The sequence below is a fragment of the Perca fluviatilis genome, chromosome 17 (assembly GCF_010015445.1).
Source record: "Perca fluviatilis chromosome 17, GENO_Pfluv_1.0, whole genome shotgun sequence".
Taxonomy (NCBI): Eukaryota; Metazoa; Chordata; class Actinopteri; order Perciformes; family Percidae; genus Perca; species Perca fluviatilis.
This window is the reverse complement of record NC_053128.1, coordinates 27,524,758-27,540,697: the sequence shown is the minus strand read 5'-3', so window position 1 is coordinate 27,540,697 and position 15,940 is coordinate 27,524,758. Positions and strand designations below refer to the sequence as shown.

Below are 15,940 nucleotides of genomic sequence, written 5' to 3'. Positions count from 1 at the left end.
TACAGTGGCAAGCATTTTCTTTAGCATTTGACAAGAGAATGACAGGAGTGCTTCATACAGTTAGCCATGGGTGGCTAAGCTAGCATGTGTACCAGCTTTGGTGCCCTGCTGAAATCTGCGGAAGGGCTGCTCTTATGTACAAAAAAAACACAGGTCAGTCATACCCTGACGTGTAGAGTGAGAACTGTCGCTTGACATGCAAGTTACATACCCCATTTTTGCTGGCTTTTGCTGGCTTCAGTTGAGTCGAAAATGATCCTCTCGGTGGTCTCTTGAGGTCGGTGTGAACAGCCTGGAGGCTAGTTTTTTTTGATCCCCTCTCGGTGTCCAACTAAAGCCGCTGTGGTTGTTGTGGCTTCACGGGCAGCGGAGCCACGGTGCTCTTCTCAGTCCAGACATGGGCTTGGTGTTGTTGTAGTGCCCTCTGGTACATTTCTGTTTGGTGATTTCATCCAAGTAAACGTGTCTGTGCATGCATGGTGAACGAAGAAGCAGCACTGACGCCAACTATAGTAGTTGCAACCCCTTAGCTAAATAAAACTCACAAAGGAGGATTACGGAGCTAAACTCGGGGCAACACTGACAGGAAAGGCAGTTTGATTTATAACCAAATTAAGCTTCTGAAGTTGCCTTTTTAAATGCAAATATTAAATGTCGAAAGAGACTAACAAAAAGACTCAATAAACCGAGTGTTCATAAATCCCACTTTTAGTCGTTGGCTCTTTCTTGCAGCAGTCCGCTGTGCCATTAAATCAAATTCCTTCAACCTTCAAGTGTGGTAACGTTATCGGAGTTGTTTAACTGCCGCAAATCCAGACCTTTAACGCCGCTTTGCGATGGAGGACATCTTCTTTCAAGAGAAAGCTTCATCTCCGGCGTTTTTGAAGAAGAGACAGAAAACACTTGGTGCATATTCCAGTCTTTAACATCCTCCAAGACAGTTCGGCTTAACCGACGTCGATGTTAACCGAGGAATGTATAGGGCTAATGTGTGTGCAACCAGCCAATTTAATTTATGATTCACTTAATTGTTCACGTAATTTAGCCAAGCGTTAAACCAGGATTCAGATTATGATCCTGATGCTCCATCGGCCGGTTCATCCTCTTATCATCATCCGCCTGTCTGGTCTCTAACAGCCCGCATCTCATTCATTTAACTCGGCCCCATCCTCCGCTGCTGCTCTGTAGTCTGTAGGGAGCATTAAACGCATAGATATATATACGTAGATACCATATCCGGCTGGTGAGATGCGTCTCTGCCGCCGCCATCTTGGTCCGGGGTAACACCCGTTCTGAACATAAAGACGAGAGAAATACTTTTGTGGGACTTTGTTTTGCTTTTGGATTTTCATGCGAAAAATACATTATGCCGATGGTAAGCAGCATGAAATAAAATGTCACGGATGAAAAGGGTGTTTTAAAATACTGTGACTGTAACATGTTAAGTGACTGTCCTGGCACTAAATTAAGCTTATGCTAGCTTGTGTCAGGTGATGTATTTTTTTATTAAAGTAATTAGTATGCCTAATATTTGTCATGTATTTGTCATGTATTGAATTGGCAGGTCCGGGCTGAACTGCATTTCTTCGAGTTGCCCCTTGAGGAGAGTCCATCCCCAAAGGCCCCCATGTCAATAAAAAAATCAACTTCACAGTAGAAATAAATATGTTTTAGCTAATTCACCCTTCATGGTAACTGTACGTGGGTTGAATTTTTATATAGGCCTAACTTACCGGTTTAAATTATATTAAGGCTTAAAGCCGCGTACTTTTACTATCTAGGCTACAGAAAACCGAATTTTTAATTTAACCAAATAGATATAGGCTATCCTGTATTATAAGTAAATGTCTGGAATTTGTAACAAAGTAGGCTAAACCACTTTAAAAACTGTTAGGATTTCAGTGAGAAATAATGATTTAAATTGTGAAGACCTTGATCTGCCTCATATTGCATTAGGAGGCGCGGAAACTCCGGACCAATATGGCAGCCTCGACGTATTGCTCCAAAAAACAGCAGTGGCCAATGGGGTGGCCTATCTACGTTTTTATATCTATGCATTAACGACGTCATCACGTCACCCTTGAAATTGTGACGTAATTAGCTATAAAGTGTTTCCTCACATCCGGTGTGGCTATAGCAAAAGTTGTAATTTTTGAAAAATGGAAAAAGTAGCCTACTCAGATCCTTTACATGCGTAAAAATAGCAATACCATGGTGTATAAAATACTCTGCTACAAAGAGAAAGTCCTGCATTTAAAAAGTCAAAAAAAATATTAGAATCAAAATATAGCCAACTTAAAGTAGCCTACCAAAAGTAATACTCATGATGCACAATGAGCCATTTCAGAATAATATATATTATATAATTGGATTATAGTTATTTAAGCATTAATGTGTCCATCACTTTAATGTTGCGGCTAAAGGTGGGTACATTAAACAATTTAAATTGCTGCTGGGTTGCTTAATCTATAATAATACATAATTATTCATTGTTTCATTTCATCCATTGTTAGTAATATTTTGTATTAATTATCTTAATCTGCAAAGTAACTAGTAACAAATGTTGTCAAATGCAGTAAAAAGTACAATGTGTCCCTCAAAAATGTAGTGTTGGAGTAGAAGTATAAAGTAGCATCAAACTGAAAATAAAGTATAAATACCTCAGAATTTTACTTAAATACAGTACTTAATGAAATGTAATTATTAAAAAATCTATTTCTACTTTTAAACCACCCTCAATTCTGTTAATGTCTTCAAACATACAAAACAAGTTGTATGTTACTGATGATTGCCATCTTGTGGACAGTTAATGATATGGTCAGTACTGAAGAGCACAGAGCCTTTATTTTATCACTTTGATAAAAGTGCTGTGATAAAAACAAACTCTAAAAAGTGGGATAACCATTTAGTTTAGTTTAGTTTAGTTTATTTAGCAGGACAATGTGCAGTTAGATTAAAAAGATGGCTGCACCAGATTTAGCATTATGCTACTTTCCATCTGTAGTCCTCCACAATTATAATGACATAACAGAGTTGAGTTCATGACAAAAACAATAAACATAACATGTTTATACAACAAGACAGTTAAGACAATATAAATAGACTATTTACACCGAAGGTGCAATACACAAATATACACAACAATGGAATAAAAAGTGTTAGTGAGAGCAGGTCTGATGTTCTAAAAGGAAGTATTTAACAGCCCGCGAGAAGCTTTTCAAATTTGAGATATTCTTTAAATTGTTAGGAAGCCCATTCCATTCTTTGACTGCTTTATAGGAAATTTTAAAGATTTTAAAGACCAAAGAGTTATTTGGGAACTTTTTAAGTAATGTACTTTGTACAATTTGGAGGTACTTTCTTTTCTTTTCTTTTCTTTTTTTTACATTTTGTGCTACTTTCTATTTCTACTCTACTATATTTCGGAGGCAAATATTGCTTCTACTCCACTACATTAACTTTTAAACTTTAGTGCACATTAATGCATCATTCATTTTAATCCAGTAATATGATACATTATTCTAAAATGGGCCATTCTGCATAATGACTTTACTTTAAATATATTTTGATGCTAATACTTTTGTACTTTTACTTAAGTACGATTTTGAATGCAGGACCTTTACTTGTAACAGAGTATAGCTTCTTTAACTTATGTAAAAGATCTGAGTACTTCTTCCACAGCTGGTATTAATGAATAATTATTTACCTTTACTCTAAGTTTTATATGATGTGATTTGTAGTAAATGAGCTAAAAATGCAATAACATTGTTAGAAGAAAGTGCATGTTTAATTCCAGTAAATGTTTAGCCTATATTAGTCATGTCCATTGGGCAAGATAATGATTTACAGAAGGTCTGCCAGACTAGTTTATACATGAGGACGTGTTCTGCCCAGGTATAACCTGTTGATTATAAAAACCCTCCCCAACTCTTCCAGTCTTTAATTTCCCATGTAGTATCCCTGTCACGCTGCAAGACAGATGTAAACAGGTGCAAGGTTGACATTTTCATAGTAAGTGTGGATCACAAGTTAAGAAAAGCAGATCTTTAATACAATATGCTGAACTTTCTGACAATTAAAGTAGCACGTTAGGCCATACAAATGTGTTATTAGGGGGTAAAGGGGTGATAAATGTGCTATTTATGCATTTTGTTTTCCTCATCACCAGTTCACTGCTAAAGCTTAATATGGGATTTATTTGACACTAAAAACCAAACTGAACACTTCTTCAACTTCTTTTCTGCGTTTGGCAGACTTATAGACATACTCATGGCATCAGATATAGGGTCCCAGCAAAACATTGTATTTAGACCTGGCAAGAAAAAAAAAAAGCAGAGGTATTTACTTCATGCGGCTGCATTTTTTTTACAGTTCAAATTCATCACAGGGCTACAATTTATTAACCCAGATTAACCCATGTATTGTTTGTGCCAAACGCAAGGGTTCAGCCAGTGTGAACAGATACAAGACAAATTTACCTCCCTGCATGTTGCAAATGCTTCAGATGAAACACTGGAAGACCAGTTTTCTATTTCAAGATTGCGCTGAGCATGGAGACTCAACTGGAGCACGCTCGGCTTAGAATGTGATCAACAGAGCAGCGCTGAGTCGTAGTGAGAGGCGAAAGCAGATTTATCAACATATTACAACAATGGATGCTTTGACTGAAGATGTGGCACGGTCGGATATGGACACTGAGATGACAGCGTTGACACCTGAGGATATTACTGAACAAAACCTCGAGGGCAGCGATGAAGTGGAAATCCTTAGAAACAGGTACAGATCAGTAATTCTTAATGTTGTATTCTGGATTTATTACTGCAGCTCAGAGCCAAAGTTTTCTGTGTGATGAGGTTTGCTTTATAGTTGTATTGTATAAAATAAGTTGGATCCTTTCCCGTATGAAATGAAATTCCATTAGTGACACTAACCTGTCTACAACCTGTCAACTCAGTTGTTGTCAGTTTATTAGGTACACCTCGCTAAAACTAATGCAGTCTAAAACAAAAATAATAGAAACACCTGTCAGTATAACACAATGTAGTTCAACAGCAACTCAAACTGTAGCCTCCAACATTATCATTAAGTTTAATTAACACATTTTTAGAGTAGTTTTAAAAGCTAATAACCTTCATCAAGGGAGGAGTTATTGCATGACTGTTGTATTAGACTGCATTAGTTTTAGCTAGTTGTGAGTGTGTGAAAGTGAGAGAAGGACACATACAGGTCAACATAGATATAATCAGCTAAATACCGGTAAAATATCAGTAATGTTTGCTGCTACATGATCATTTTACAAAAATGAATCACAAATGTAATTTCTAATGTCAAGATATTTTCTAATCCAGTCAACTGAAAAGTGTAAACAGTAATTAAGTAAGATATTTAAGGCTCCTCTTTGGCTGATTTGATTAGGTTTTCTTGATCTGAGTGATCTTGAATTTCAGAACACCTGAAAAAACTTGAAGTTCCTTCTGTCACACGTGGATGAAACATCCGATTAGATGTCGTTTGTTTATCTCGCTGCCATCTTGTTTCTCTGCCTTCAGCTTACGTGAGGCCGTCCACGATGACAACGTCCGGCCCAAGATGCAGTGCCTGATGATGGACTCTTCCTTCTCTATGGTAACTATGCAAGGCGAGGACAGCGGAATCGCGTGGGAGACTACCCCTAGTCGCTGCACCACGCCTTGGGCATCCGAAGCTGGAAACTTTACTGTGGATCTCAGCTCTCCGGTTGCAGTGCGGCCTGCAACACCTGGCTCTGTTCCAGCAGGGAAGATTATCTTTGTCATGGACGAGGAGTTGATTTCAAGACGGAAGAAAACTAAAGAGAGGGTAAATCAGAAGAGCAAAGGCGACAGACTACGGGAAGTTGCAGAAAGTTCTGGGAACATCTCCGGAAGGCCGGAGTTAGTAGAATTCTCGCAGCCAAATGTGAAAACTGAGGAAGGAGAAGAAGAGGAGGCGAATGATCCTCTGGTAGATAAAGAGCAAAAGCTATTCAGGTTAGTGTCCGAGGGCTCTGAAATCCTCAACATCGTCGTTCCTCCAAAATTCGCTTCTGTGGATGAAGAGGAGAGCAAAGAAATGGTGGACAATCTTTCTTATCTGGAGGAGAGCCTTCTTCCTAAAGCCAGTGAAGAGACTCATGATAATGAGCTGATGTTCACGGGACTAGATGCAGCAGGAGGTGACCAGGTCAACCCCCCATCTTCCATAAGTACAAATGTAATGGATCCACCAGGGGCTCCAGTGGCCAGACCTCTGGGCAGAGGAACTGCTGGCAATGTGGACTACTTTGAGGCGTTCACCATGGTTGATGCTGAGGCTCCAGGAAGTCCTGCTGTGATCGCACAGGGACTGGTGGAGCAAGAAACAGAGGCAGAAGCTGCCACTGAGATCCAGGACACCGAGAAACCTGTGCAGTCTGAAGACAACACCACCGCAACCATAACTGTGGATGATGACAATTTAGACACAGTCAGCCTTGAGGAAATCAACAGCGATCTTCTCGATGAAGTCTTCTACGGCGGTACAGACAACTATGTCATGAAAACTCTAGACAAAGAAGGCGGATGTGATGCGCCTTCAAGGCTCCCTTCAAAACCGAGCGGTTCGAATTTGTTCGGAAGCCAAGAGGACATCCTGACTCCAATCTTTCTACCAGAAGGACCTTGCAAAATTATCGACCAAATTTTGCTGGAGGAGCCCAAAGCCATGGCTTTCCTTTACACTGACCTGTACGAGGAAGCAATCGGCAGTCGGAAAAAAGAAGAGGATACAGAAAGTATGACGTCTGAGAAGTCTTTTCACAGCAGGCATTCGGACCGGGAGGCCAGGGGATATTTAGAGAAATATGTCCTTATAGATGAGACTCCTGCGGTGGAAGTGGAACCAACCGATGAAGAGAAATGCCCAGAGGAAGGTCCTCGGGTATTGTCCCAAGATTTGTATGATTTTGGCGATCTGCTGTCCGAGCCTGAAAAAGGTGAGATGCAAAATACAGAGGAGGAAATCACAGACTTCTTGAGGACCAGTGACAATTCTTCTCCATGTGATGTAGACCCATTCCCTCAATCCCTCAAAGAGGACGAAACCCAATCAACTACAAAAACTAAAGTCAAGACGGGCAAAAATGTCTCCATCAAGGTAGAAAAGGTCGCTAAAATCCCAGAAGATCCACTTAGCGTCTCAAGCTTCGAGTTTCTCTCAGAAGAACTCGACTGGGGAAGCATAGATGATCGTGAAGCTCTGGACGAGAAAGAGACAGTCAGTACAGATCAGGAACTGTGGAAAAAAGATTTGGAAATGCAAAGGCCAGTTGCCCCCCCAAGGAGAAAGGCCACATCCGTTCCTAAGGCATGTCTGGACCTCACACCTCTGACCCCAGTTGATGACATTATGCAGGAAAAAGAAGAGGCTGGTGGAAAGGAACAGAGGGTGGAGGAGAAAGAGACCGCATCACCGGCAGAGCCTGCCGACGAGGGAGATGCAGATGGGAAGGAAACGATGCAACCCTTCTCCGATGTTGCCCTATTCGAAAATGCCCTGGCAGCAGTGGAGTCCCCACAAACTGAAAGTGTAGAAGATTGCATCGAAACAGCTTTGAGAAACACAAATCCAGCTGCAGCCCAGGAGAAAGAAACTAAAACCGTAGAAGAAAAGGAAACAAGCGAGACTGAAGCAGCTATAAAACAAACTGAACCAGAAGGAGTGGAGATTCAGCCATCAGAATCAGCTAAAACAGAGAGTCCAGAGAAACAAGGCGATCATTCAACTGAACCAGCTAAAGACAAAGGACAGTGTGTAATACTTTAACTGTTCTCAACAGGTTTATTGTCAAGTGCCTTGCTGGTGTGTCTTTATTCAAGGTCTTAAAATCGCAGTAGAATCGGCCTACAATCAACTGAGGTAAATTCTTAAAACTTCATATATTAAAAGTGCCAAATGGCTTACAATATATTTATAATTTGTACCCAATTTGTACCTGGCTGTACTCACACGGCATGAAGTCAACAATCCTATCTAAAACAGTTGATCAAATGTCCGTAGAAAAATATTTTCCTTTGTTTACTCAGCGTGAATGGGTGGAAGTAGTGCATGAATCATAGCGTGTTGGAAGGGAGATGTTTGGGTCACGAGTGGGAATTAAAACGGGTGAAAGTGCATGTGTCGGTGTTGGTGTGACGTTAGTACGGATCTTCAGCTATAAATAAGCCTCTCTGGCTGTTAACCTGACACCTTGTCTCAACTAGGAGTCTGTGTACCTTCTTGTAAACTGTAAAAACAAAATAAAAATACATGCATGTTCGTTGTTTAATTCTTGATGTTTTCCGACATAACTACAATTAATGTTAAATTAAAACATTTAACTATGTGCATCTGCTTCTGTATTATCCACCACGTATCAGGCAAAACACTGATGTGTATGACCATGCATGCTTTTTGGAGCCAATCAAATGAGCTGTTTATAGACTGGACAGTGCAGTATTTACCAAACACATGTGGGCATTAAAGCTGGTTTATGGCAGGCATTATTTGCAGATACAGTTGCCTCTAGGCCTGAATCCAATGGATCCCATCTGGAGCTCGGTAGTGATTCTGTGCCTGCTGACCTTGAAGAAGAAACTCCCAGATATTCATGTAAACTTGCACATATGTGGTTAGATATAAAGAGAAGTAAAGATGCAGTGCAAGTGGATTTAGTATTTTTGTTTTGGCAGAGTAATGGTTGTGTTTGAAGGCTTTTTTGGACCTTTTATTATCAGTTTAAATGCGCTTTGGCGACACCCAGTGTTAAAAAATTAGCATGTTACTCTTATTTTCTTTTTTAAATCACCTTTTTTTCCTCCACATCGACATGTGGCAGCTGTGAGTCTCAAGGTCATAGAAGTACAGTAGATATAGTGGATTGGCTAATTCACACAGCTAATAAACAAATTTCCCCAATTAAATTAATTAAACAATTGTTAAAATTAAGATGCTGTTCGACTTGGCAAAATAAGATTATCTAAGTTTTAGTTTTGTTGATATATGTGCCTAATGCCCTCATTTTAAAGCTAACTGACATGTATAGCTAGCTTTTTGTATACATTTAAAACAGTATTAATAAAAACAATTAAAAGAACTCAGTCACGCCTGAAATACGTAATAACTTTTTATTAGAAATAAATAGCCAGTTGTAAACCAGTTTGCGGTCTTTCTAGTTGTTGTATTTCTATACTAGAAGTCCCTACTCGGCGCTGTGTAGTCTCCATAGATATATATCTGTGTAGTCTCCAGCATGGCCTTGAGTAGGCTGCTTTTACGTGCTCCTCGGATGGTCCACATTTCCGAGTTGGGAAGTCGTTCTTCCGACTTCAGTGTGTTCATGAGCTTTAATCGCAATGTGGGGAAAAAATGGACGCTACAACAAAGTTGTGTTATATTTTATTGTTCATACTATTACTTTCCAGATTGAAGCTGAAGGCTACACTGTGTTACAGTGATTTTTTTCCCAGACTCCAGGCAGTCACCAGATCATTCCCTAATACCAGTGGTTTTAAACCTCTAATATACTGCTTTATTTGACTTGTTATCAGAGTTAATGCTAAGAATTACATTTTCTAACGAAGCTATGTCCATTATGCTACGTTGATTTGAATTTAAATGGCCCTTCTATCCATTCTATGTCTATGTCTAAATCGCTCTACGTGGAAAGCAACTAACGGTTAAACAGTTATTCCGACGCCACCTAAATGCAGCATTGGATAAGTTAGCTTTGTGCTAACTCTGCAATGGACAATGTCCCCAGTTTTTGTTCGTCACTCTCTTCCGAAGAAAACGGACCAGAAACCGGCGACAGCTCGTCGACGGAAGATGGATTAGTCGACGCTTTTGGCGACCTGGCTGCCCTCCCGGTCGAGGTTGGCGAGAGAAGACCGACGTGTTTACGTTGCCGGTGAGCTGAATTAAAGTGAAGCTAATGCTAGCTAGCTAAGACGTTAACGTTAAAGTGGTTGGACCGTTGTATTTTACATCCATGGGTTGGACCAGGCAGGAAAGGAGTCCTTCTCTTCCTCCTCCTTCCCTCCTCCTCCTCCTCCTCAAGTATCTGGCATGCTTTAACGAGAGAACAGATTATTGTCGTTACAGAGAAGCTGAAGAGACCAGCTGAAACAAAGAGATTGGGGCTATAGGCTGGGAAGTATCTGGGCAATCACAGCTTCACGTCTGCAACTTTCCTCCCATGTAGTCGCCCTGAGAAGGTGTGTCTCTGTCCTTTTCTTCCACCACAACCCCTGGAGGTCTCCACATGTCTGTACGTAGTGCAGCATCCTGCAGAGGTGAGTTACTATGTGACTTATCAATTATTGTTTTATGTCATATATTGTATTAAGTTTTCATCACTAATATGTAGACATTATTATATGTATGTAAATTTTGTGTTCTGTATAATATTGTGAAATTATTATTTAGGTGGAGGCTTCAAAAAGCCCATTGGGTTTTCTGCCTCTCCCAGCACTGTACAATGTTATATTTGTTTGTTTGTCATTTTAAATTGTGCAAAAAAACCCATCATCATAAACTATCACGTTCATAATCAAATCTGTTTTAAAACAATAGTGAGGTGCACATATGTCCAATGGAATGATTCCTCCTGTTCATACTAGATATAAAGAGATCCCTGTACTTCAGATTTGATATTGTGCAAACAGAGATTTATGCCACTTCTCATACATATGTAATCCTTCCAGTTAACCTGTTTATATTTTTGACATTGTGCATATTTTTCGATTTGCACCTTTTATACCTTTTGTACTGCAACTGCTGCACAACATTTTCCTTTGGGATAAATAAAGTTATATCTTATATTATTTTATCACTTACTGTGTCTTATCCTCCTAGTTTATTTCTTTTTATCTGACCAATTATCTTCATTTGCACCTTCTATATCCTTGTACTTCTAAAACCTAAAACGCTCCTGCCAATGAGATGTACTCCACTGTGTGCACCTTTTTACTTTTAATCAAACATGCCAGCTCATGACAATCATTAGCACATCTTTATGAGAGGCTCATTGTTAAGATCAACTATTCTAACCTCTAGTGTACTTTCAGGAGAGCAGAGTACTTCGCACAGTGCCACTACTTGCTGCTTGTTTGCCACAAGAAAAGTGCAATGTCATAGTGGGAAGGAGATTCAACGAGGAAAAGTAAGCTGTGTTTCTTGTTCGCACACTGATTCCACAACATACGCAACACCATTGTCACGGAGTTCTGTAATAGATTTAGTTTTTGTCTCCCATCTTTTCTCCTCTCAGGCACCCAGAGCTGGCAGCGGTGTGTCGGGACAGCAGGACGCTGATACTATACCCAGGTCCCAAATCTCAGAACCTGGAGGAATTGGTGCAATACCAGGAAGTAGGCACTTTAAAACACAATGTGATCATCATAGATGGCACCTGGAGCCAGGCCAAGAACATGTTCCTCAAAAACAGCCTGTTCCACCTGCCTAAACAGGTGTGTATAACTGTGTTGTCACATTATAACAGGTTAGATTCAAAGATTCAAAATCCTTTATTAATACCACAATGGGGACATTGGATAGGGGGATAGTACAAAAAGTTAGTGGATGTTAAGTTAGGTGCGAAGAGAAAAGAGAGTTAATGTTGTCAAAAAGAGTTAACAAACCTTTGTTTTCCTGAAGCCAATAACAGATTTGCACGTTAAAATGATCTTCGTTTATCAGCTTAAATCACAAAATCTTGCTGGAATAAAGTAGAGGGCCTTGTCCACCTGAGACGGTATACATTCTCGAATTACACCCACCGGTGGGAAAGCTGCTTTACCCACAAGAAATGACTAATTTTTAAATAAAGCAAAACAAAAAAATGTCTTTTTAAATGTGGGCAAGTGAACACTGTGGACTAATCAGCCATTCTCGTCATGCCTTTTTAATTTCTAAGTAGTGTTTTGGCTAAATGCAATCATAGACCAATTGGGTTTTTGAAGAGCACTGCGTGCCGTTTACTAATGTTGATTTCTCAGTGGCTTTAATGTTGCTTTGGTGCATCTATTTTTACTCTATGTCTACACTAAATCTTTTTTACTTGTTATTTATTAGCTCCTCAAGTTGTAAACCATAAGATTTCAGTCCTGGTTGATTTTACGACATCAGTGATTACTGGTGGTAGCAACAAATGCAGATTTACTGCTACAGGTCCCAGAATTTTGGGGGTAGCAACACTCTTTGAGCAGTTTTATTTTGTTGTTGTCAGAAATGCATCAGAAGACCGAGTGGTGTATCTGTTTACAGCACAGCCAAACAAACTTGTATTGTTTTAATAAAGAAGTCAGTTAGTAATAACTAACTGAAAGTTTTCCACACAGGGCAAAGTCAAAGAGTTGGTTACCATTCTAAGAAGTTGGATGTTGGTTGGCCTAAATCGAACTGTGGCTGCTACTTTTTGTTCCGTTACTCCCTGTGATACTTAATATTTCACAATAAACGCCAGCCCATGTTTTCACCAGTTGAACGCTTTAAATGTGAAGCAGCATCAGCAGGAAATGTTTGGTTTAGCGTTAACTTAATATGGCTCTGAAACGGCTCAACAGTGAGACGACGTCCAGTAAAGCTGGATTACATTACTTATATTCACACTGTACTTATTTATGTTTGTACTGTATTTATTTATGTTTGTACTGTATTTTTGTTGACACTACAATAGAATTTGTACAATCCATTTGAAACAATCTTTTTAACCTAATCTTACTTGTAACCTAATCTCACTCACTTCTACTTAATGGTGTAGTTATTTCTTATTGTAGCTATGTTACTTTAACAATGAAAACTACTATAAAGAGAGTTGATTACTAGGGATGCACCGAATCCAGATTTTTGGGGTTTGGCCGAATACCGAATCCACTGGTTAAGATTCTGCCGAATCTGAAACCGAATACTGAATCCTACTCCCATCCTCAGTCCATTAACACAGCGGGCCCACTGTTTGTTCGGTGTAGGGCTAGCAAAGCTGGTAATGGTCGTCTGGTTAGCTGGGACTGTCCTTCCTTTGCCGTAACTGAAGTTTTGGCTGCTGTCTGTAGATTCCTTCATGCACAACTCGTATTCTTTTGGATGTTTCACACGCAAATGTTGTAACAGCGGCGATGTTGTGTATTGTTTAGGGTCCTCGCCACCACGAGACAAATCGGCATTGCAAATTGAACATGTAGCTCAACTTGAATGGCCTTCTTTTGACTGAAAGTACTGCCAAACAACTTATTCTGCTCACGAGTTCCATTTCCACTTTCTCACAACCTGCTGCATTGAACGCTCCACCGACCTAAACACCTTCCCGTAATCAACGGCGGCGTCGCTACGTCGACCAGCGTAGCGTACCAGCGTAGTGCAAGCGTAGGGTTCAGTGGAAAAAAAATTCTAAGGTTCGGCAGAAACCGAACCCCGTCAAAAAGCCCAATATTCGGCCGAATCCTGGATTCAGTGCATCCCTGTTAATTACTAAATGTAAATACATTAAATGAAGACCATAAATGGTATCCAAAATGGGGTTTAATTTCCTGAAAATTGTAAGCATTAAAACTTTAATACATAAAAGCCATTGCCTGTTAAATGTCAGCAAAGAGCGAATAGCACACTTCCACTAATGATCACCTCCGCTTTGGTATATCAGGTGCAGCTCAGCAGGACTCTTTCCAGTCAGTATGTGATCCGCACACAACCCTCCAACATCTGTCTGTCCACGCTGGAATGTGCTGCTGTCGCCTTGTCCATCCTGGAGCAGAATGAGATCATCCAAGAGGTGACGTGGGGAAATGGTTGTGTATTTTATATACAGTTGGTTAATTACACCTTCAACAGATACAAAGCAACATTAGTGATCATTTGAAGTCATGATTGTGTCCACGTGGTAAATGTAAGTCCAATATCAAAGTATCTTTATTAGTCTCCCTAAGGAGAAATTTGTTTTGGACACAGAGAGAAATTGCTGCAAGAGTAACAATAGAGACACACAACAAACACAGGTTTAAAACAGTTTGTACATTGAACATCTAGGCTACTTAAAAAGCTGTGCAAATTACAAATTACCATTTTCTATAGGCTACTTGTGCAACAAAAAAAAAAAAAATATATATATATATATTTACTCTCCCTTTAGCTCTGTTTTGATCTATACCAACTCCTAAGACAAATACATGGCTTTTAAGCTGCCAAACGCTCCACTATGTCTAGCAGCCAACTTTGTGTGTCTGCTTATTGGTGGTGGACAGATAATGTGCAGTGGGGTTATCATCAGAGCTTTTTTGCTGAAAACAGCTGCCTGTGTCTGGACGGCTGATCTTAGGTTAGACTGAACCAAAACCGTAAAGTTGCAGGCTTTAAAAACAAAACCACCATCCGAAAGAACGTAGAAATGCTATGTAGAGCTGGGAGGAACTGCAGTAAATCTCTGTAGGTTCGTTTCTATGTGCAACTCCTTACAGACATGTAGTAATTTGATTCATTGTTAATTATAGCAGCTTTAAGACAAGAAGTGTGAAATCACTATAGATGTATTACCAAAATATGTGTATGTACGTATGTGCTTGATGTATGATTTTTTTTCTTCTTTTTTTTCTGAGAAGTCCTCTGTATTTTTCATCACCCTTTGCTTCCCCATTTGTGTGTCCAGGTTCTGCTGAGGCCCCTAAAAGCCCTGTGCTCCTTCCAGCTGCAGCACGGCGCTCAGATTCATCATAGCAAGGAGCATCTACTGAAGAACGGCATGTACGACAAACCCATGCCCAAGAACAAACGCAAGATAAAGAGGATGGAGAAACTCGTCACCGACAGCAGCGTTTGCCCGAGATGAGGGAGGGACTGAGCAGAGAAGCTCGACCGATCTCTGTACACACAACTGTCTTATACGCTGCACAGGACTGTATCATCAGGGCAGCATGTAGCAGCATCAGGGCACAGACACGGAAACCACTGGACTTTTTGGGACTTTGTTTTGTTTTGCTGGTAAATTAATTTATGTATTTGTCATTCATTTAAAATAAATTAATGACACATTATACAATGGACCTGGTTCCTCCCTAAGTTTTATAAACACTAGTGATTCTGTTGTGATTGACTTTACACATCTGGAAGGGATGATGTTTTTGGTTATGTTACAAACCAAAAATACCTCTAAAACACATGATATTTCACGAAACTACATGCACAACAACACACATAATATAGCAGGAAAAGTGAGAATTGTATTGCACTGTATGTGACGTCAGGATTGTTGATGAATGTACAGTAAGGTCACATTTTTACCTGTTATGTTTTTATAGTAAATCTGACTGCATAATGTCCTCCTATAATACAATAAATGTACATGGATAATATGTCTTATTTTCTAATCTTACGTTAGGTATCAAAGTTGCTATTTCTGATGCTGAGAACTGAATCAAATGATTTATAACTGCAATAAAATGTAATAATATAACTCTACCTCATTGAATGTAAACCAGGCAGGTAAAGTAATTTTTTAATGTTGACATGATGGATTAATGGGGCCGTTTAGTGCCTTAGTCATACTGTATATCAAGTCAAACATCAGATCAAATAAGATGCACACAAGGTACCTATAATTGAAGCCTCTCACACTACTATCAAGTTCCAAGGAGGAGTAGACGACAGAGCAGAATTAATAGAAAGGATTTTAAAATAAAGTACATAAATAAATAAGAAATAACAGATTATTAAATAAATACATTAAACGCATCACACCCATCTGTCTTTACAGCTTTTGATTTGTTCAAAGTTTAAAACTACTGGTCAGATTCTTAATGGAATACAGAAATAGAGGTATTTTATTGGTGAATTTACATTTACATGTAAATGTATGTGTTGTATATGTTTTCCTTCCAGTTGACAGTATTTTGTAACATGCCAACCATAGATATAT

The 15,940-nt window shown here is 39.5% G+C and overlaps 3 protein-coding genes across 7 annotated transcripts in view; 2 read left to right on the top strand and 1 right to left on the bottom strand.

The window, feature by feature from the left end:
• LOC120545398 (homer protein homolog 1) overlaps window positions 1-1,258 on the bottom strand; it is a 28,670-nt gene extending 27,412 nt beyond the window's left edge. For 2 of the 5 annotated variants that reach the window (XM_039779681.1, XM_039779682.1), the window contains exon 1: window positions 212-1,258. In XM_039779681.1, the coding sequence (XP_039635615.1) occupies window positions 212-216 (5 nt within the window). In that variant the 5' untranslated portion in view covers window positions 217-1,258. The remainder of the gene's footprint in view (window positions 1-211) is intronic. The other 3 variants (XM_039779683.1, XM_039779685.1, XM_039779684.1) reach the window with 2 other exon arrangements.
• A 2,505-nt stretch (window positions 1,259-3,763) lies between these two features.
• Window positions 3,764-8,380, top strand: si:ch1073-398f15.1 (cardiomyopathy-associated protein 5). The gene is made up of 2 exons (XM_039779680.1): window positions 3,764-4,776; window positions 5,550-8,380. The coding sequence occupies exons 1-2, from the start codon at window positions 4,652-4,654 to the stop codon at window positions 7,819-7,821; spliced, it is 2,397 nt and encodes a 798-aa protein (XP_039635614.1). The 5' UTR covers window positions 3,764-4,651; the 3' UTR covers window positions 7,822-8,380.
• A 1,227-nt stretch (window positions 8,381-9,607) lies between these two features.
• On the top strand, window positions 9,608-15,377 carry dtwd2 (DTW domain containing 2). The gene is made up of 6 exons (XM_039779686.1): window positions 9,608-9,943; window positions 10,238-10,328; window positions 11,103-11,197; window positions 11,306-11,504; window positions 13,676-13,804; window positions 14,675-15,377. The coding sequence occupies exons 1-6, from the start codon at window positions 9,780-9,782 to the stop codon at window positions 14,852-14,854; spliced, it is 858 nt and encodes a 285-aa protein (XP_039635620.1). The 5' UTR covers window positions 9,608-9,779; the 3' UTR covers window positions 14,855-15,377.
• Window positions 15,378-15,940: the final 563 nt, after the last annotated feature.